The 21,512-nt window shown below is 39.7% G+C and overlaps 1 protein-coding gene and 1 pseudogene across 1 annotated transcript; both read left to right on the forward strand.

The window, feature by feature from the left end:
- The first annotated feature begins 571 nt into the window (after positions 1–571).
- LOC132176366 (putative multidrug resistance protein) lies at positions 572–13,174 on the forward strand (annotated as a pseudogene).
- A 1,398-nt stretch (positions 13,175–14,572) lies between these two features.
- LOC132174540 (ABC transporter B family member 16-like) lies at positions 14,573–21,228 on the forward strand. Its single transcript, XM_059586178.1, is given in 12 exon segments — positions 14,573–15,038; positions 15,204–15,258; positions 15,390–15,577; positions 16,092–16,549; positions 16,632–16,767; positions 16,769–16,847; positions 16,850–17,139; positions 17,142–17,174; positions 17,586–18,041; positions 19,471–19,719; positions 19,721–20,703; positions 20,853–21,228. Coding segments are annotated over 12 exon segments (3,489 nt in total). The 5' UTR covers positions 14,573–14,852.
- Positions 21,229–21,512: the final 284 nt, after the last annotated feature.

Consider the following 21,512-nt stretch of genomic DNA (forward strand, 5'->3'; position numbering starts at 1 on the left):
TATACACATTTGTTTTTAAGTTTTTGGTGGCGTGCAGAACAAAATAAACTGAAAATTAACAAAAACAACCATACAATGGGAAACAAAGGTACCCTTTGCCGAATAGCAAGAACGTGACGCTAGCTACAAGCTGGCCCTACACAACATCGCAAAGTCAGAAAAAAACTCTGTCGACTAGGAGCCTTAAAATCATCAAATCAAGGTCGTTTTCTGTTAATTGTCATCCTCCAGATTCAATTGGTTGAACGTAGATTTTTTTGTTGTTGTTGTTGTATGAAGTGTTAGCAACTGCATGCAGACAAAACAAGCAGTGAAACCAAGAGATATATCCATCCATGGCCTTCCAAGATGTACAATACATATATATCCACGCCGGCTCTTTTAGAAAAACCCATTAACTCATTCCATTTGGCAGTGTTGGCATTAGCTTCAGTGAAAAAGATACTAATTACGGCCTGCCAATAATGTCTACTGTAAGAGAGAGAAGTTATTAACTTGCGTGTATAAATTTTAGTTGGGTTAAGAGTATATATATCGATCGGCAACAAAGTTATTTGAAAGACAGCCGGGAATGGGGGCGGCCAAAGGAAGCATTTTCCGGTATGCAGATCGGCTGGACATGCTGCTGATGCTGTTGGGGACATTGGGGAGCATCGGAGATGGGTTGCAGACCCCTCTGACCATGTTCATTCTAAGCGATGTCATAAATGACTACGGAGGTGGCAGTAATTTGACAAACAATGTTGTGGACAAGGTAAGCCTGTTGAATTCTTAGTGTTTTGCTATAACTTTTCTTTGTAAAGTGTTGATCAGTTATTTTGTTAATGAAAGTTGCTAATTCATATAAAAAAAAAAAAATTTAAAAAAAAATATTGAAAGTTTTGTTTTTGGCCAACCCCATCAGCCACCAACTGCTGTCACCATTGTTGGGGGCTCAAGGCACATCTCACTCCACAAGTAACAGTTTCTGTGGGAGACCACCTCTAAGGACTAATCCAAGGGTGGATTAGTAGCGCAACATCAACATAGTAGGATAATGGTGTGATAAAAATGTGATTTCTATCATTATTTTTTGGGAAAATAAGCAATACTGAATACTACATCCTCACCCCATGCTGGAAAATTGTGGCAGTGCCTATCAACCATTGTTAAAAAAAATAATAATAATAAAAAATAAAAATAAAAAGAATCCAAGGACCGGTGAGCACTACTACATCAATTCAGTGAAATGAGAGTATAGTATATAATATGTCTTTAGAAAAATATGCCACAGACCGCTTGTGCTTTTTGCACTTGTTGATTTTAAAATCCTTGTTTCTAATTTAATGATGATTTCAAGATCTATGTTTTGAATGTTTGTAAATCAAGATCTTTGTTGATATTTCTATCAAATAGAGATAAACACCAATAAGATACTTGACTTGGTAGTTTTATCAAATAAATTGTAACAGGAAAGTTACTGCCAAACCAGAATTAGAAAGGAAAATGAAAGAGAAAGAGTGTAAGTAAGAGACTTTGAGAGAGAAATGGATGACTTCTTCTTATTGAACAACTTGGCCAATTCGAGATGGCTAATCTCCATACAATGTTTGTACCCTTCTCCAAAGATAATCCCCTTCTTGCACTTAACCAGCCTTATATAAGCTTAGCAGTCAAGGCAATTAGGCATACAATTGTTTACAACTAACTGTAACAACTTTTGCAACTAACTACTAACAACTACTATAACAGCTTCTATTATACACATGCTGCAATGCCTCCTAACAGAATTAACTGTCATGCTCCTGCTGCCTTTCCCTTCAGCTTCCCAACTCTTATGCAACAGCTCTCCTTTCTTTACGTGACATAGCCTTCCTCTCTAAAGCACCTTGCCCACAAGGTGCGGATAAGCATGCTGTAAAGCAAACAAGTCCTCCCAAGAAGCATCATCAACAGTTTGGCCAACCCACTGAACCAGAATTTCAGTAATTGCACGACGACCTTGCTGCTTACTCCTTCTAGCCAAAATTTTCAAGGGTTCTGGTTGAGGGACCCCATGCACATCCACTGGAGGTAGTTTAGGAATAAGAAAATTCTTGTTACCCAACTTCAACTTCAACTTCAACTGAGAGACATGAAAAACTGGATGAATCCGAGCTGCCACTGGAAGATCTAACTCATAGGCTACCTTCCCCACCCTGCGAATGATCTGAAATGGGCCATAAAACCTAGGGGATAACTTCAAAGATCTTCTAGTAACCACAGATTGTTGTCTATAGGGCTGCAGCCTTAGATAAACCATCTGCCCTACCTCAAATTCTCTCTCTGATCTCCTCAAATCAGCATACCTTTTCATCCTCTGTTGAGCTTGCTGCAGATTACTCCTTAACAAAGACAGAATTTGCTCTCTGGATCGAAGAACTTCATCTACAGCATCCAACTTTGTAGTCCCCGGAATGTAGGTGAGTAACCGTGGAGGGGGAATGCCATAAACAGCTTCAAAAGGTGTCATCTTAGTAGAAGCATGCCAAGTAGTATTATACCAATACTCTGCCCATGGCAACCAAGACAACCATTGCTTAGGCCTCTCTTGCACAAAACACCTCAAATAAGTCTCCACACACTTATTAACAATCTCAGTTTGGCCATCAGTTTGAGGATGATAACTAGTACTAAACTTCAAAGTAGTGCCCTGCAGCTTGAATAACTCTCTCCAAAAGACACTAGTGAAAATAGGGTCTCGATCTGAAACAATGGAAGTAGGCATTCCATGTAATCTGATGACCTCTTGAACAAACACTTGAGCTACTTTAATAGCTGTATAGGGATGAGAAAGAGCAATAAAATGGCCATACTTAGACAATCTGTCTACTACCACCAAGATCATTGATTTCCCTTGAGAAATTGGTAGTCCTTCCACAAAATCCATAGACACATCAGTCCACACTTTGCTAGGAATAGGAAGAGGCTGCAACAAGCCAGCTGGAGACATATTCTCATACTTAGATTGCTGACAAACTTCACACTCTCTAATAAACTTCTTGAGATCAGTAGTCATCCCCTTCCAATAAAAATCCCTCTTGGCTCTTTGCAATGTTTTTTCAAACCCTGAGTGGCCTGCAATCGGATCACTATGCACAAAATGCAAAACTTGTGCTCTTATGGCCTGAGAACTCCCAATGTATAACCTCTTCTTATAAAACAGCAACTTATCCCTAAGGAAAAACTTGTTTGAATCTAACTCTCCTGTCCTCCATTGTTCCATTAAAGCCTTTAGTTGCACATCAGTTTCATACTCAGCCCTTAAATCATTTATCCAACTAATAGTAGGTATGGATAGAAGAGACAAGGTCAACTCAGGTTCCCAATCCTCCCTTCTTGATAGAGCATCCGCTACTCTATTATCCACTCCCTTTTTGTACTCCACTATAAAGTCATAGCCAATCAATTTAGTTATCCATTTCTGCTGAAATGGGGTACCCACCTTCTGCTCTAATAGGAATTTCAGACTTTGATGGTCTGTTTTGACAATAAATGGCCTCCCAACCAAATAAGGTCTCCATTTTTGAATAGCTGTTACTAGGGCAAACAACTCCTTCTCATAAGTGGACATATGAACAGCTTTCCCTTTGAGGGCTTTACTCAAGAATGCTATTGGCCTACCAGCTTGCATTAACACTGCTCCAATTCCAATACCACTAGCATCGCACTCAATCACAAATGGCTGGGAAAAGTTAGGAAGAGCTAGGACTGGAGCTGCTGTCATGGCAGCCTTGAGACTGTTAAATGCACCCACAGCTGCTTCATCCCAAGCAAAAGCATTTTTCTTTAACATAGCTGTCAATGGGGCTGCAATAGATCCATACCCTTGAATAAATTTTCTGTAGTAACCCGTGAGTCCCAAAAACCCTCTCAAAGACTTAAGAGTTTTAGGAAAAGGCCACTCAACCATAGCTTGAATCTTTTCATGATCAGCCTTAACACCAGAAGCAGAAATCACATGTCCAAGATACTCCACCTCCTGACAACCAAACTTACACTTAGACATTTTGGCATATAACTGATTCTTCCTCAATAAATCCAAAGTGATCCTTAAATGCTGCTTATGAGTATCCAAATCTTTGCTGAAAACCAGAATATCATCAAAAAAAACTAAGATGAACTTTCTAAGAAAAGGTTTAAAAACCTGATTCATAAGGCTTTGAAAGGTAGATGGAGCATTAGTAAGGCCGAATGGCATCACTAAAAATTCATAATGGCCCTCATGAGTGCGGAAGGCAGTCTTATGAATATCCCTCTCTACCACCCTAATCTGATGATAACCAGATCTTAAATCAAGTTTAGAAAACCATTGAGCTCCCCACAACTCATCTAACAACTCATCCACAACTGGTATAGGAAACTTGTCCTTGATAGTTACTTGATTCAAGGCTCTATAATCCATACACATCCTCCAGCTGCCATCTGCCTTCCTTTCAAGTAAAACTGGAGAAGAGAATGGGCTCTGACTGCATCTAATTACTCCAGACTGCAGCAACTCCTTCACAATCTTTTCTATCTCCTCCTTTTGGTAAAAAGGGTACATGTATGGCCTCACTGAAACAGGCTGTGCACCCTCATTCAAATGTATTGCATGATCATGAGATCTTTTAGGAGGCAACTCCTTAAGATCAGCAAAAACATCTGCAAATTCTTCCAATAACTGAGCCATAGGACCAACTTCTTTGTTTTGCTTCCTTCCATCTTCATCCCCTTGCATCTGGGTACTATCATCACCAAGAAGCTGCAACAAGACACCCTTGTTCTCACTTCTACTTAGTTTAAAGGATTCATCATCTTCTACACACAGATTCAGATTAGCAACCAGCCCTTCCAGCAAACAAGTTCTTTCCTCATACACAAACTGCATAGTGAGATTAAGAAAATCCCACAATATAGGCCCTAAAGTCCTCAACCATTGAATGCCAAGTACCATATCACAACCAGCCAAAGGTAAAATATAAAGATCAACAACAAAAGTATAACCTTGCAACCTCACCTTTGTGTTATTACATTTACCAGGGCTTACAAGCTCATCACCATTAGCTACTTTAACTTTGATAGATTCATTATTCACAGGCTGAATTCCCACTCCCTTAATCCTTTCCTGATCTAAGAAGTTATGTGTACTTCCAGAATCAATCAAAATTATTATCTTGTGATTGTTTATCATACCTACAATCCTCATAGTCTTAGGAGTAGGATTTCCAATAATGGCATGCAAAGAGATTTCAGGAAATTCTTCTAAAAAAAATTCACCTGGATCTGGTTCTTCTTCAACCTCTTTTAAACTGTTCACCTTCTCTTCGATCTCCTCAATCAAGAACAGTCTTGGTGAAGCACAAACATGGTCACGGCTCCACTTAGCATCACAGTTATAACACAATCCTTTCTTCCTTCTATCCATCATCTCAGCATTAGAAATTTTTTGAACTGGTAACATTGCTTTACCAGAAACAGGAAGAGTAGCTTTATTCTGGTTATTACCATTCGCAGCATTCTCAAGACTCTTCTGTTGACCAAAAAGAGTAGTTTTTCCTCCCAAAAACCCAGTACTCTTACTTTCTCCCCCAAAACTTCTTGCAGCATTATTATAAGGGAGTTGACTCCATTGTGGTTTAGTGCTTTTTCTGAAATTGCACACATAATCCTCCTGAATTTTTGCTAAAGAATAAGCATCAACTAGAGCCTTAGGTTTAAACATCTTTACTGCCAATCTAATTTCATCTTTTAACCCCCCCATAAAGCAACTCAATTTATGTGCTTCAGGTAAATCAGCTACTCTATTAGCTAATACTTCAAATTGTTGCTTATATTCCTGCAAAGATCCTTCTTGTTTCAACTTTGACAATGTTTCCATAGGGTCATCATAAGACCCCATACCAAATCTAGTCTGTAATGCTCTAGCAAAATCATCCCAAGTAGCAAAAGAATTTGATTTATGCAATTCTTGAAACCAAATTAAGGCTGTACCTTCCATATGAAAAGAAGAAATCTTCAACCTTTGACAATCTGGTGTAGAGTAGTGATCAAAGAACTGCTCAGCCTTGTAACACCAATTCAATGGATCCTCCCCATTAAATTTAGGAAACTCCAACCGAATGGACTTAGTGTGAAATCCATCTCCTGCCTGAAACCCTGCACCATTTGTTGCATGAATCCTTCCTTTTGAGGTTGAACCAAAATTGGCCTCCATAGTGTCAAAAGAGGAACTTTTATCTCTTTGCTCTGGTGCCCTCTGCGATTCTTGAATGCCTCTCATCACTTGTGCCAACTGTTCACTCAAGAAAGCAAACTGGTCATCCTGCTTTTTCTCCAATCTATCCTGTCTTGCATTCCTCTCTAAAAAATCATCCTGCAACTGCTTAAAGTCCTTCCTGAACTGCACCAAATCAGAATCTTGCCCCATAGATCTAGTTTTCATGAAAAGAAAACAAATGGCTCTGATACCACTTGTAACAGGAAAGTTACTGCCAAACCAGAATTAGAAAGGAAAATGAAAGAGAAAGAGTGTAAGTAAGAGACTTTGAGAGAGAAATGGATGACTTCTTCTTATTGAACAACTTGGCCAATTCGAGATGGCTAATCTCCATACAATGTTTGTACCCTTCTCCAAAGATAATCCCCTTCTTGCACTTAACCAGCCTTATATAAGCTTAGCAGTCAAGGCAATTAGGCATACAATTGTTTACAACTAACTGTAACAACTTTTGCAACTAACTACTAACAACTACTATAACAGCTTCTATTATACACATGCTGCAATGCCTCCTAACAGAATTAACTGTCATGCTCCTGCTGCCTTTCCCTTCAGCTTCCCAACTCTTATGCAACAGCTCTCCTTTCTTTACGTGACATAAATCTTCTTATCCAAGAGTTGTAGTTCCTCCCACCAGATAGAGGCTCCTCTTTTGAATTTGTATGCCGCCAATTTTACCTTGCAGTCCTTAGGAATACACATGTACTCGAAGAATCTTTAGATCTTTGTCACCCAATCTGAAAAATCTCTGATATGAAGATGACAATTGAAACAGGAAAGATCGATCTTCATCCGGTAATCATTGGACTCCCCACCAACAAATTCTTGGCGCATCCCTTGACTTTCATAGACTCCTCTATATTTAGCATCCCTTTAATTCTTAACCGGTCCCATCGGCATTTTAGCAAACGCCTCCTGTAGCTTGTGTAGAACGCTTCTTGTAGCTCGCACTTGAACTTCAAAAATTTGGCTCTCTTGAGAGATCCTCCTTCACGATTGGCTTATAAACTGCATTAAATGTTTTGGTACTATGTATGGTCATAGTATTGAGCCATTGAATATTGATAGGTGAGTGGAGCTACCAAAGAAAAAATAGCTATCATCGGGTCAATGCCGATAGAGTAGGCCGTCGTGGAAGTAGGTTGCGGAGTGTGGTGATATGTTACAATCAGAAGTGTTCCACATGATTTAAGTACAATCTTAACAATGCATATATAAGCAATAAGCTCGTAAGTACCCTCTTCTTATAAGTTGATTTTTAAGGGTGAGTTCTATCTAAAGTTTGTATGAAATTCTTACCTTTTGAAGATGCAAACAACACAGAGGCGGGTTTTTTATTTGAGAAAAGATTGAAACATGAATAGAAGCAAAGAGTGAGATTTTTGGTTACCTAGATCTGAATGGTCGAACAAATGGGTGAATACATGAAACCCTAGCTCGTGTTCTAACAAGAACCAATCTTGTTCAAATGAGACATCCGCCTGAGAGTTTTAAACTTAACTGACTTAGCCTAAAAACTTCATTTTTCTCAACCTCAATATAAGTCTCATATTCAACGGCTTTCATACAACCTGAGAGGCGAATTTTCATCCTTATTGGAGGTGTCTACCATTGTTCTTGAGCTTAAACAATTTCTACATTTTTCCTTATTTCATCATTGTCATTCAAACCATAGAAAAGCCTATAGCCACTATAGTTCTAGGTTGAAGCGGACAAGGTTGATTCATGAAGGCAATTCGTGCAGAAGAAGCCAAAAGTTCTAGAGCCATTGTGGTGGGAGGTGAACTTGTAGATTGTCGGGGTTACAAAAGTTTTGTAACTAAGATCAATATGTAACACAAATCTTCTATGGTGGATGCTTTTAGGGTTGGCTGGTTTCTGGAGCAATTTTACTTTTGAGGAATACTTAAAAAGGTTTTCACTTCATTACCAAAATCTTTGTGTCGTTTGATTTTATGCTTTCTTGAATTTTAGTATTGATAATTGTGGTAATTGGCTTAACAATTGGTTTGGTAATATTGTGTTTAACAACTTGAAGACTAAATCAGAATTTTCACAAATGAATGGAGCTTAATGTAATTTTGTAATGCCCTTGATAGTCCCTTTTACTGTATCTTGGAATTTAGTGCTTAATGCAATTTGAATTTGAGAACTTGCTTCTATCATTTCCATTTTGCAGCATGCACTCAGGCTGCTCTATGCTGCAATTGGAGTTGGACTTTCTGCTTTTGTGGGTATGTCACACTTTAGTTCTAGTAGATTCTTTTAGGAATCATCTTTGGCTTGAAAGAAGTGCTGGTTAGCACATAAATTTAAACCTATCTTTCTTATTGCATTGTGGTCGACATTGGCTCTTGCAGAAGGGCTATGTTGGGCAAGAACTGCAGAGAGGCAGACTTCTCGGATGAGAATGGAGTACCTGAAAGCTGTCCTTAGACAAGATGTTGGTTTCTTTGACAACCAAGCTGCTGGTAGTTCAACAACCAACCAAGTTGTGACACTCATCACCTTGGACGCCAATTCAATCCAAGTTGCTTTATGTGAGAAGGTTTGATTTCCATGGCACCCTTCCCTTATTAGGCCTATAACAGAGGAATTAAGCAGACATGAGTTCCCAAAATCATATTCTAAAACTGCAGAGACTGCAAAGGCCTAGCAAGAATGTTAGTTTTATTATGTATTTAGAGAGATAGAGAGACTTGTGGGAAAAAGGTTAGCTCTGAATTCCTGCCATGTCAATCAAGTGGAGTTGCTGCACTCCCTTTAGAGCATAGACTGAGGGAAAAGCAAGAGAAAATTGTTATATAAAACTCCTCTTCGTCTGTACGCTGCTTATTGAAATTGGTTTCTTTTGTATGTGCAGATACCCGACTGCCTTGCTTTCATGTCGACTTTCTTCTTCTGCCACATATTTGCCTTCATACTTTCATGGAGACTTACACTGGCGGCTATACCACTTTCAGTAATGTTCATCACTCCAGGACTTGTGTTCGGAAATATCATGCTGGGCCTGATAATGAAGATGATTGCATCTTATGGTGTCGCTGGAGGGATTGCAGAGCAAGCAATTTCTTCAATAAGAACTGTATATTCTTTTGTGGGGGAGCCTCAGACACTAGAAAGATTCAGCCGTGCACTTCAGACGACATTGGAATTTGGAGTAAAACAAGGATTTGTAAAGGGATTGCTGTTGGGGAGCATGGGAATTATATATGTAGGTTGGGGTTTCCAGGCTTGGGTTGGGACTTATTTGGTTACTCAAAAACATGGGTGGACATGTGTTCGTTGCAGGGTTTAATGTGCTCATGGGAGGATTGTGAGTCATCTCCTTATAACTGATCACAAGTTTCTCACCAATTGATTTCAATCTAGAACTAATAAATTTGGTTTTGTAATTTCAGGAGTGTTTTGAGCGCGCTCCCAAATCTAACTGGGATTACAGAGGCTACAACTGCGGCCTCCCGGATTTCCGAGATGATTGATCGGGTTCCTACTATAGACTCTGAAGATAAAAAGGGGAAAGCTTTATCATATGTGAGAGGAGAAATCGAATTTAAAGACATATATTTTTGTTATCCATCAAGACCTGAGACGCCAATCTTACAAGACTTCAACCTTAAGGTTCCAGCAGGTAACAGAGTAGGTCTTGTTGGGGGTAGTGGCTCAGGCAAGTCCACTGTCATTGCACTGCTTGAAAGATTTTACGACCCCATTGAAGGAGATATACTCTTGGATGGCTACAAAATAAGAAAACTTCAGCTGAAATGGTTGAGATCCCAACTGGGTCTAGTAAATCAGGAACCTGTTCTGTTTGCAACATCCATTAAAGAGAATATACTATTTGGGAAAGAAGGAGCTTCAATGGACAGTGTCATAAACGCAGCCAAAGCAGCAAATGCACATGACTTCATTGTCAAGTTACCAGACGTATATGAAACTCAAGTAAGCCAACTTCTACACTTCTAGCTCAGAATATCTTTTCTAGTTTGCTATGCTTGTGTGAAGTTTTTTAAGGTACTACAAGAAATACATACTTCCAAGTAAGATCAGTGGAGGATGCTCCCTAAGCCCCAAAAATGGCTTTCTAGAGCATTTATTCATTTGCAGATGATACTTTGCTTCCATAGGAATGAATTACTGTGGCTTTAAGATGTTTATTTAACTCGGTAGGACATGAATTATGACCTTTTGAAAATTTTTAGCATTTATCATGTAATTGAGATGACATAGCAGCAAAAATCAGCTTCTAAATTAGAAAGAGCCTGTAAAAAGGAATAATCAATAGCTGATTTTTATTACCACATCATTCAAGTTGTATGGCAATCATATAATAGTCTACTATATAGCATTTCTCTTTAATAAATGGTTCCAGCTGCAAGCTGCTTTCAGTGAATACTTCATAACATGTACGACTATGGTATCCCTAGGTCGGCCAATTTGGATTCCAATTGTCTGGAGGTCAGAAGCAACGAATTGCCATAGCCAGAGCTCTACTCAGGGATCCAAAAATCCTGCTACTCGATGAAGCCACAAGTGCTCTAGATGCACAATCTGAAAGGATAGTACAGGAGGCAATTGATCAGGCGTCGAAAGGGCGGACAACAATCACCATTGCTCATTGCCTGTCAACGATCAGGACTGCGAACCTGATTGTGGTTCTTCAAGCTGGAAGAGTAGTTGAGTCAGGTTCACACAATGAGCTGATGCAAATAAATGGTGGACTAGGTGGGGAATATTCCAAGATGGTGCAGTTGCAGCAGGTGGCAATTCAAAATGAAGCTTCCAACATTCCCAGTTATTCAATAGAGGAAAGAAGCCACCACAGATGGAGAATTCCATCAAGCCCAATGAGCGTGAGATCAAGCACTTACAGCTCTCCAATGTTATATCCCTTCAGCCAGGCATTTTCCATGGGCACACCCTACTCCTATTCCATCCAATATGACCCTGATGATGACAGTGATGAAGAATATGTGAAGAAATCTTCCTATTCTTCTCCTTCCCAGTGGCGTTTACTGAAAATGAATGCGCCAGAGGGGGGAAAAGCAGTGCTTGGGTGCTTGGGAGCCATAGGCTCTGGAGCAGTACAACCCATAAATGCCTACTGTGTGGGATTACTCATATCAATCTATTTCCTCCCTGAACCCGAAATGAAGTCTAAATCCAGAGTCTTGTCCCTTGTTTTCTTAGGCATTGGTGCTTTCAACTTCTTCACCAATATCCTCCACCACTACAATTTTGCAGTTATGGGAGAAAGGTTGACCAAAAGGGTGCGGGAGAATCTACTCAAGAAACTAATGACCTTTGAGATTGGATGGTTTGATCAAGATGAGAACACAAGTGCAGCCATTTGTGCAAGGTTAGCAACTGAAGCCAAACATGGTTCGGTCGCTTGTCGGAGACCGGTTGTCATTGCTGGTCCAAGCAGCTTTTGGGGCAACCTTTGCATACATACTAGGACTAGTCCTCACATGGAGGCTATCCATTGTAATGATTGCTGTACAGCCATTAGTCATTGGGAGCTTTTACGCGAGGAGTGTCTTGATGAAGAGTATGGCTGCCAAAGCCAGGAAAGCACAGAAGGAAGGAAGTCAATTGGCAAGCGAAGCAGTCATTAACCAAAAAACTATAACTGCTTTCTCTTCTCAGAAAAGAATATTGGGGCTCTATGGTGCAACCTTAACAGGTCCTAGGAAGGCAAGTGTTAAACAGTCCTGGGTTGGTGGTTTTGGCCTCTTTAGCTCCCAATTTTTTAACACAGCTTCGACAGCTTTAGCATTCTGGTATGGTGGGAGGCTGCTGACGCAAAGACTAATAGAACCAAAGCATCTTTTCCAAGCATTTTTGATATTACTATTCACTGCTTATATCATTGCTGAAGCTGGGAGCATGACAAGTGATATATCTAAAGGAAGCAGTGCCATTCAATCAGTTTTGGCTATTCTTGACCGGAGAACTGAGATTGATCCAGAGAGCACAGGTGGACTGCACATTAAAAGAAGAATAAAAGGATGTGTGGAACTTAAAAATGTTTTCTTTGCATATCCTGCAAGACCTGAGCAGGAGATCTTTAAGGGCCTGAGCCTTAAGATTGATGCAGGGAAAACAGTGGCTCTGGTGGGGCAGAGCGGTTCCAGCAAATCTACCATTATCGGGCTGATTGAGAGGTTTTATGATCCTTCAAAGGGATCCGTATATATAGATGAACAGGATATCAAGAGCTTTAATTTGAGAATGCTGAGGTCACATATTGCATTAGTCAGTCAGGAGCCAACTCTTTTTGCTGTGACCATACGCGAAAATATTGTCTATGGGAAAGAGAATGCTACTGAGTCCGAGATAAGAAAGGCTGCAGTTCTTGCCAATGCTCATGAATTTATAAGGTATGGAAACTATAGGAAATAATTGCAGTATGATGCACATATTGCTGTAAACTAAGGCAAAAAAAAAAAAAATTACTAGGAAACAGAAACCAGCAGCTTGTTTGTTGATAACATATTCATGGCTTCAATTGCAGTGGAATGAAAGATGGGTATGACACATACTGTGGAGAAAGAGGAGCTCAGCTATCAGGAGGCCAGAAGCAGAGGATAGCACTAGCTCGTGCAATACTAAAGAACCCTTCAATCCTTCGGTTGGATGAAGCTACCAGTGCACTTGATAGTGTGTCAGAGAATCTCGTTCAAGAAGCACTGGAGAAGATGATAGTTGGCAGGACATGTGTTGTTGTTGCTCACCGGCTGTCGACAATACAGAAATCCAACTCCATTTCTGTGATCAAGAATGGAAAGGTTGTGGAACAAGGCTCCCATAACGAACTCATTTCCTTAGGCCCTGGTGGAGCATACTATTCTCTAAAACTACAAGGCGGCAGCTCCCCCAAACGATGAACTGGTATATCATGTATTAGTCCGTCCCCATATTGGTCGTCTGAGTTTCACATGGAGATAATAATTACTATCAATGCAGATATGTACGTAATTATTTGTAACAAGCCTATTATACTTTCAAACGGGAATGGTTAGAAAACTAAAAGTTCTGTTTTTTTTTTTTTTTTTTCGTTTAATTTCTTTTCTGATAAACTTAGGAACCTCTTTTTTCCTGTTTTGTGTAAGAAAACCAATTACAGTTTTGTGCTAATCTACAAGTGCGGGATAAATCAAAATACAAAATTACCTATAGAAAGCAACCTGCAGGATTAGTATTCGATGAGCCCTATCTCAGAGAATTACATTAAAAAATGTGAATAACTTTGTTGCTCTTTTTGTTTTTTGTGACATGAGACCACTTATTTGTTAGAAAAAGTTAAGAGAATGATTGGGTTTCCCTTTCAAAGGGGAGACACACCGGCGTCAATTAACTAAATAAATTCAATTTGAAACTCATTTATTTTTATGACATAGTGGCTAGCGAGATAGCAACAATGTTAAGCTATGAGAAGCCTGATTTTGTATTAGATCCAATTCGCATCCGACTCGGTTCGACGTTGGAAGCCCCATGGTTTAAATGAGATTTTAGGCTTAATCCATATAGTGGCCTAAGATAATTTATTGTCGTTTTTTACTAGGGTTTTGTATGGACCTATTATTGACGCCTCTTGTATTGTCTCTCTAAAAAATAGTGAAACCTCGCTGAAAATCTATAGAACGTAGTACTTAGTAGTGAGCCACGTAAATTTCTATGTTTTGTAATAGCTTGTTTTTACGTTCTTCTTAATTTTCGTGTCTCACTATTTCTAGAAAAATGATAGATTTCCTAACAAACAGAACACAAGCAATGATGTCTTCTATTCTCGATAAAATCTGAAGAATAATGTCATCCGAGCAAAGTTTTGACAAAAGTCCAAGAGAAAATTAAAGCTTCAATTGATTTATGATTCAAAAATTTTCGAAAATATCTGCCAGCAGTATTTTATATAGACTCAACGAAAAAAAAAAGAAAAAAAAAGAAAAAGAAGAAGGGAAACAAATGTCTAAACAAAGAAAATACTACAATACAAGTAAAGTTGCAAAACTAAGTTACGAAAGGAAAGGAAAATGCTGAAATGATGCGACAATAATCAGAGAATCGGATCTTGAGTTTTTCTTTTTGAAGACTAATTTTCCATGTTTGCCCCTGAGAATCGATGATTAATCTTTCAATGATTGAGGATTAAGTTTCCATGTACTTCAATAATAAGAGTAGAGAATATATGCAAACAAAACAAACAGTGAACCAAGAGATCAGAGATGTACCTCGTAAAATTACTGGTTGGAGTTATGGAAACAAACAGTGAACTAAGAGATGTACCTCGTAAAATTACTGGTTGGAGTTATGGAAACAAACATTCATGGGCAACCAATCCACGCCGGCAATTTAAAAAACCCATTAACTCATTCTCTTTGGCATTGGCGTTAGCCATAATAAAAAAGACAATATAACAGATACTAATTGACAGCCTGCTGATGTTGAGTCCACGACAAGTTAACTATGCATGGATAAATTTTAGTTCTATATTATATTAAGAGTGCATAATATAGGTGAAAGTTAATTATCCCTTTACGAGTTGGCCACCTCGGCTAAAAGACTTTGGAAAATGAGGGCCAAAGGTAGCATTTTCCGATATGCAGATCGCCTGGACATGTTGCTGATGCTGTTGGGGACTTTGGGCAGCATTGGAGATGGGTTGCAGAACCCTCTGATGATGTTCATTGTAAGTGGTGTGATAAATGATTACGGAAATGGCAACAAGAACCCTTTGACAAACGATGTGGTTGACAAGGTAAGCATGTTCAGTTCTCTCATGTAACCTGAGAGCATACTGCAAAATGGAGTTGTCTCAACTTCATTTTTTAATGCCCTTGATAGTCCCTTTTACTGTATCGTGGAATTTGTACTTAATGCAATTTAAATTTGTAAACTTGCTTCTGTCATTTCCATTTTGCAGTATGCTCTCAGGCTGCTCTATGCTGCAATTGGAGTTGGACTTTCTGCTTTTGTGGGTATGTTGGAGTATTGAAAGTTCTAGTAGATTCGTTTCAGGAATCATCTTTGGCTTCAAAGAAGTGCCGTTTAGCACATGAATTTAAACATACCTTTTGTTTTGCATTGTGGTCGACATTTGGTCTTGCAGAAGGGCTATGATGGGCAAGAACTGCAGAGAGGCAGACTTCTCGGATGAAAATGGAGTACCTGAAAGCTGTCCTTAGACAAGACGTTGGTTTCTTTGACACCCAAACTGCTGGCACTTCAACAACCAACCAAGTTGTGACACTCATCTCCTCGGACGCCAATTCAATCCAAGTTGCTTTATGTGAGAAGGTTTGATTTCCATAACAGCCTTCCCTGATTAAGTCCTATTACGATGGAATTAAGCAGACATCAGTACTCAAAATCATATTCTAAATTGCACAGAAAGAGAAGTCCTAGAAAGAATGATAGTCTTATTACGTATTTCTGCAAAAATTACCCCACTCATATAAGACGATGATAAGTAAAAACCCGTTACAACCAATGATAATCAGGACCATGAAATAGATATGCTTCTTTGTTACTTGATAAATATTCCGTCATATTTTTCTTGTATTAAAAGAGATTGGGGGTTTCATGGAATAAAGCAAGAGAGAATTTATTAGTAGAAGAGAAGACAATTGTGGTTACCTCCTACCCCAAACAGAGGACCATGTCAATCAAGTGGAAGTATGATAGAAGATACATGTGGGGGGAAGTTGCTGCACTTCCTTTAGGCAGAGGGAAAAGCAAAATGAAATTATTATATAAAACTTCTCTTCCTCTCTGTGCTGTTTGTTGAAATTGGTTTCCTTTCTATATGCAGATACCTGACTGTCTTGCTTACATGTCGACTTTCTTCTTCTGCCACATATCTGCCTTCACACTATCGTGGAGACTTACACCGGCGGCTATACCACTTTCAGTAACGTTCATCACTCCAGGACTTGTGTTTGGGAATATCATGACGGGCCTGGCAATGAAGATGATTGAATCTTATGGAGTTGCTGGAGGGATTGCAGAACAAGCTATTTCTTCAGTAAGAACTGTATATTCTTATGTGGGGGAGAGTCAGACACTAGAAAGATTCAGCCGTGCACTTCAAACAACTTTGGAATTTGGAGTAAAACAAGGACGTGTAAAGGGAGTGCTGATGGGGAGCATGGGAATTATATATGTAGGTTGGGGTTTTCAGGCTTGGGTTGGGACTTATTTGGTTACTCAAAAACATGAAATGGGTGGCCATGTGATCATAGCTGGGTTTAATGTAATCATGGAAGGACTGTGAGGATCTTATGTTTCTCACTAATTGCTTAGGCTTCAGCTCCTTGATTTCAATTTAGAACTAATAAATTTGTAATTTCAGGAGTGTTTTGAGTGCGCTCCCTAATCTAACTGGGATTACAGAGGCAACAACTGCTGCCTCTTGGATTTCCGAGATGATTGATCGGGTTCCACCTATAGACTCTGAAGATACAAAGGGGAAGGCTTTATCATATGTTAAGAGGAGAAATTGAATTTTTAAAGACATATTTTAATTATCCATCAAGGCCTGAGACGCCAATCTTACAAGACTTCAATCTTACGTTCCAGCACGTAATAGAGTAGGTCTTGTTGGGGGCAGTGGTTCAGGCAAGTCCACAGTCATTGCACTGCTTGAAAGATTTTACGAACCCATTGAAGGAGATATACTCTTTGATGGCTACAATATAAGAAGACTTCAGTTGAAATGGTTGAGATCCCAACTGGGTCTAGTAAATCAGGAACCTGTTCTATTTGCAACATCCATTAAAGAGAATATACTATTTGGGAAAGAAGGAGCTTCAATGGATAGTGTCATAAACGCAGCCAAAGCAGCCAATGCGCATGACTTCATATTGTCAAGTTACCAGACGGATATGAAACTCAAGTAAGCCAACTTCTACACTTCTAGCTCAGAATATACTTTCTAGTTTGCTATGCTTCTGTGAAGTTTTTTAAGGTACTTCAAGAAATGCATACTTCCAATAGACATTTTTAAGTATTTCTAATCGCCTCTTAAATTTTTCTATGCAATAGCAAAAAAGATTTTGCTAGAAATAAATCTGTGAGATCGATCGAGAATGCTTCTTAAGCCCCAGAATGGTTTTTTGCAACATTTACTCAATTGCAGATGATATTTGCTTCTATAGGAATGAATTACTTTAGCTTTAAGATGATACCTGACTCTATAGGACATGAATTATGAACTTTTGCAGACGTTCAGCATTTAAGAAAGTATCACAACTGCATGCTGCTTTCGGTGAATACTTCATAACATGTACAACTATGGTTTCCCCAGGTTGGCCAATTTGGATTCCTATTGTCTGGCGGTCAGAAGCAAAGAATTGCCATAGCCAGAACTCTACTCAGGGACCCAAAAATCCTGCTGCTAGATGAACCCACTAGTGCACTTGATGTACAGTCTGAAAGGATAGTGCAGGAGGCAATTGATCTGGCGTTCAAAGGGAAGACAACAATCATCATTGCCCATCGCCTGTCCACGATCAGGACAGCAAACCTGATTGTGGTTCTTCAAGCTGGCAAAGTAGTTGAATCAGGTTCACACAGTGAGCTGATGCAAATGAATGGTGGGCAAGGTGGGGAATATTCCAAGATGGGGCAGTTGCAGCAGGTGGTAATGCAAAATGAAGCTTCCAACATTCCCAGTTCTCCAGTAGAGGGAAGAAGCCACCACAAAATGAACATCCCATCAAGCCCAATCAGCGTGAGATCGAGCACTAGTGGCTCTGGAGCAGTACATCCCATAAATGCCTACTGCGTGGGATTACTCTATCAATCTATTTTCTCCCTGAATCTTAAATGAAGTTGTTATAGTTTGTATGAACGGTTTAGACACAAAAGGCGGAGGTTATTATATTATTCAACTTATGTTAACCTAATACAGGCATCCTATTATATAGGATTAGGGAAATACCATAAAGACTAAAATACCCCCAAAACCCTAATGACTCAAACCCTAACTCTTCTAACACTCCCCCTCAAGTTGGAGCATATACATCATATGAATCCAGCTTGGAAGATACAAGTAAACGAAAAACAACTAGAAAACATATTTTAACACTCCTCCTCAAGTTGGAACTGCTTGGACCACACAAGTTAATTAAATAAAACTTCAACGCCGGTCGAAAACTCGTTGGTAACTTGAACAACCATTTGATCGGTTCTCGCCGAAAAACACCAAGGCCGGTCGGATGCAACGATCACTTGATCAGTTCTTGCCGGAGCATCCAAGGCTAGTCAGATACATCGATCTTGGTATTGGTTCTCGCCGTAAAACACCAAGGCCGGTCGGATGCATCGATCACTTGATCGGTTCTCGCCGAAGAATCCAAGGCCGATCGGATACATCAATCACAAACAACAAACAAACAACAAATTTTCACATGATTAACCAACAAGATTCGCCGGAAAACAAATACTGGAAAAACAAAAAACTTTGCCAGAGCTTTGCTGGAAATATGCCAGAACTTCGTCGGGGCTTCAAAACTGGCCGGAAACACACAGAACTGGCCGGCAGAACCTAAAAACACAAGAAAAACATAACAGAAACAGTCACTGGAGGCTTGCCGGACCTTTGCCGGAGCTCGCCGGAACTTGAAGACAGAACACTCCGACCACTTCAACAACAGCAACTACAGAATCAACAGAGGGCAACACAGTAACGTTTCAACACCAAAAACATCAAATCGTCGGAATTTTTTTTTTTTTTTTCCCGATGGCCGCTGCAACTTTTCCGGCCCACCATAGAATACTCCGGCCACTTCAGACAAGATAGAAAACCACCACAGAACCATCCGGCCAGCATCACAGAACATAAAAAACAAACAATATATATATATATTTTCACCGGAAGGAGTTTCGGTCACCCTAAAACAAGAACAAAACAGCTCTACGGAGCTCTTTGAAGGTACTGCCCGTGTGGGTTAGTCCACACGGGCAGTGCGGCCACCAAGTTGAAAACTAAACTACCCAAGAATCGAAACAAGCTCTGATACCATGTTATAGTTTGTATGAACGGTTTAGACACGAAAGGCGGAGGGTATTATATTATTCAACTTATGTTAACCTAATACAAACATCCTATTATATAGGATTAGGGAAATACCATAAAGACTAAAATACCCCCAAAACCCTAATAACTCAAACCCTAACTCTTCTAACAGAAGTCTAAATTCAAAGTCTTGTCCCTTGTTTTCTTAGGCATTGGTGCTTTCAACTTTTTCTCCAATATCATCCAACACTACAATTTTGCAGTTATGGGAGAAAGATTGACAAAAAGGGTGCGGGAGAATCTACTCGAGAAATTAATGACCTTTGAGATTGGGTGGTTTGATCAAGATGAGAACACAAGTGCAGCCATTTGTGCAAGGCTAGCGACTGAAGCCAACATGGTTCGGTCCCTTGTTGGGGACTGGATTTCGGATTTCACTACTGGTCCAAGCAGTTTCTGCCACCTTTGCTTACATAATAGGACTAGTCCTCACATGGAGGCTATCACTTGTAATGATTGCCGTGCAGCCATTAGTCATTGGGAGCCTTTACTCGAGGACTGTCTTGACGAAGAGTATGTCTGAGAAAGTCCGGAAAGCACAGAAGGAAGTTAGCCAACTAGCAAGTGAAGCAGTCATTAACCACAGAACTGTAACTGCTTTTTGCTCACAGAAGAGAATATTGGGGTTCTTTGGGGCAACCTTAAGAGGTCCTAGGAAGGCAAGTGTTCAACAGTCCTGGGTTTCTGGTTTTGGCCTGTTTAGCTCCCAATTTTTTAACACAGCATCGACAGCTTTGGCTTTGTGGTACGGTGGGAGGCTCCAGACGCAAGGACTAATAGAACCAAAGCATCTTTTTCAAGCATTTTTTATATTGCTATTCACTGCTTATGTTATTGCTGAAGCTGGGAGTATGACTAATGATCTATCTAGAGGAAACACTGCCATTCAATCAGTTTTTGATATCTTTGATCGGAGAAGTGAGATTGATCCGGAGAACACATCGGGATTGAACATTAAAAGAAGAATAAAAGGACGCGTGGAGCTTAAAAATGTTTTCTTTGCATATCCAGCAAGACCTGATCAGATGATCTTTAAGGGCCTGAGCCTTAAGATTGATGCAGGGAAAACAGTGGCGCTAGTGGGGCAGAGCGGTTCCGGAAAATCTACCATTATCGGGCTCATTGAGAGGTTTTATGATCCTTTAAAGGGATCCGTCTATATAGATGAACAGGATATTCAGAATTATAATCTGAGAATGCTGAGATCACATATTGCATTAGTCAGTCAGGAGCCAACTCTTTTTGCTGGAACCATACGCGAAAATATAGTCTATGGGAAGGAGAATGCTACTGAGTCGGAGATAAGAAAGGCTGCAGTTCTTGCCAATGCTCATGAATTTATAAGGTATGGAAACATAGGGTATAATTGCAGACTTGCAGTATGATGCACATATTGCTGTAAACTAAGGCAGAAAAAGATAAATAAATCACCAGGAAACAGAAACCAGCAGCTTGTTTGTTGTGTTGATAACATATTCATGGCTTCAATTGCAGTGGAATGAAAGATGGGTATGACACATACTGTGGAGAACGAGGAGCTCAGCTATCAGGAGGCCAGAAGCAGAGGATTGCACTAGCTCGTGCAATACTAAAGAACTCTTCAATCCTTCTGTTGGATGAAGCTACCAGTGCACTTGATAGCATGTCAGAGAATCTAGTTCAAGAAGCACTGGAGAAGATGATGGTCGGCAGGACATGTGTTGTTGTTGCTCACCGGCTGTCGACAATACAGAAATCCAACTCCATTGCTGTGATCAAGAATGGAAAGGTTGTGGAACAAGGCTCCCATAATGAACTCATTTCCTTCGGTCGTCGTGGAGAATACCATTCTCTGATAAAACTACAAGGCAGCAGCTCCCCTAACCAATGAACTTAAGCAAACTGAGTTGCATATATATGAATACAGTATTAATATGTCTCAGAAGAGAAGACCAAATTGGCCATCTGAGTTTAGTGACATGGGGAGGATTCTATCTGTATTTTGTTCCAATTTCCGTGTTAAATGGATTACATTCAGGTTTGATATTAAGAACAATCATTGCAGATACTATAATTCCGTTCAGGTTCTGATGAACTTAGTAGTAATTTTGTTTAACTGTTCATATTTAATCTCTCTCATTCTCATGGACAGTTGAAAAATCTAAAGCACAAGTA

The sequence above is a fragment of the Corylus avellana genome, chromosome ca3 (genome assembly GCF_901000735.1).
Source record: "Corylus avellana chromosome ca3, CavTom2PMs-1.0".
In the NCBI taxonomy this organism is placed as follows: Eukaryota; Viridiplantae; Streptophyta; class Magnoliopsida; order Fagales; family Betulaceae; genus Corylus; species Corylus avellana.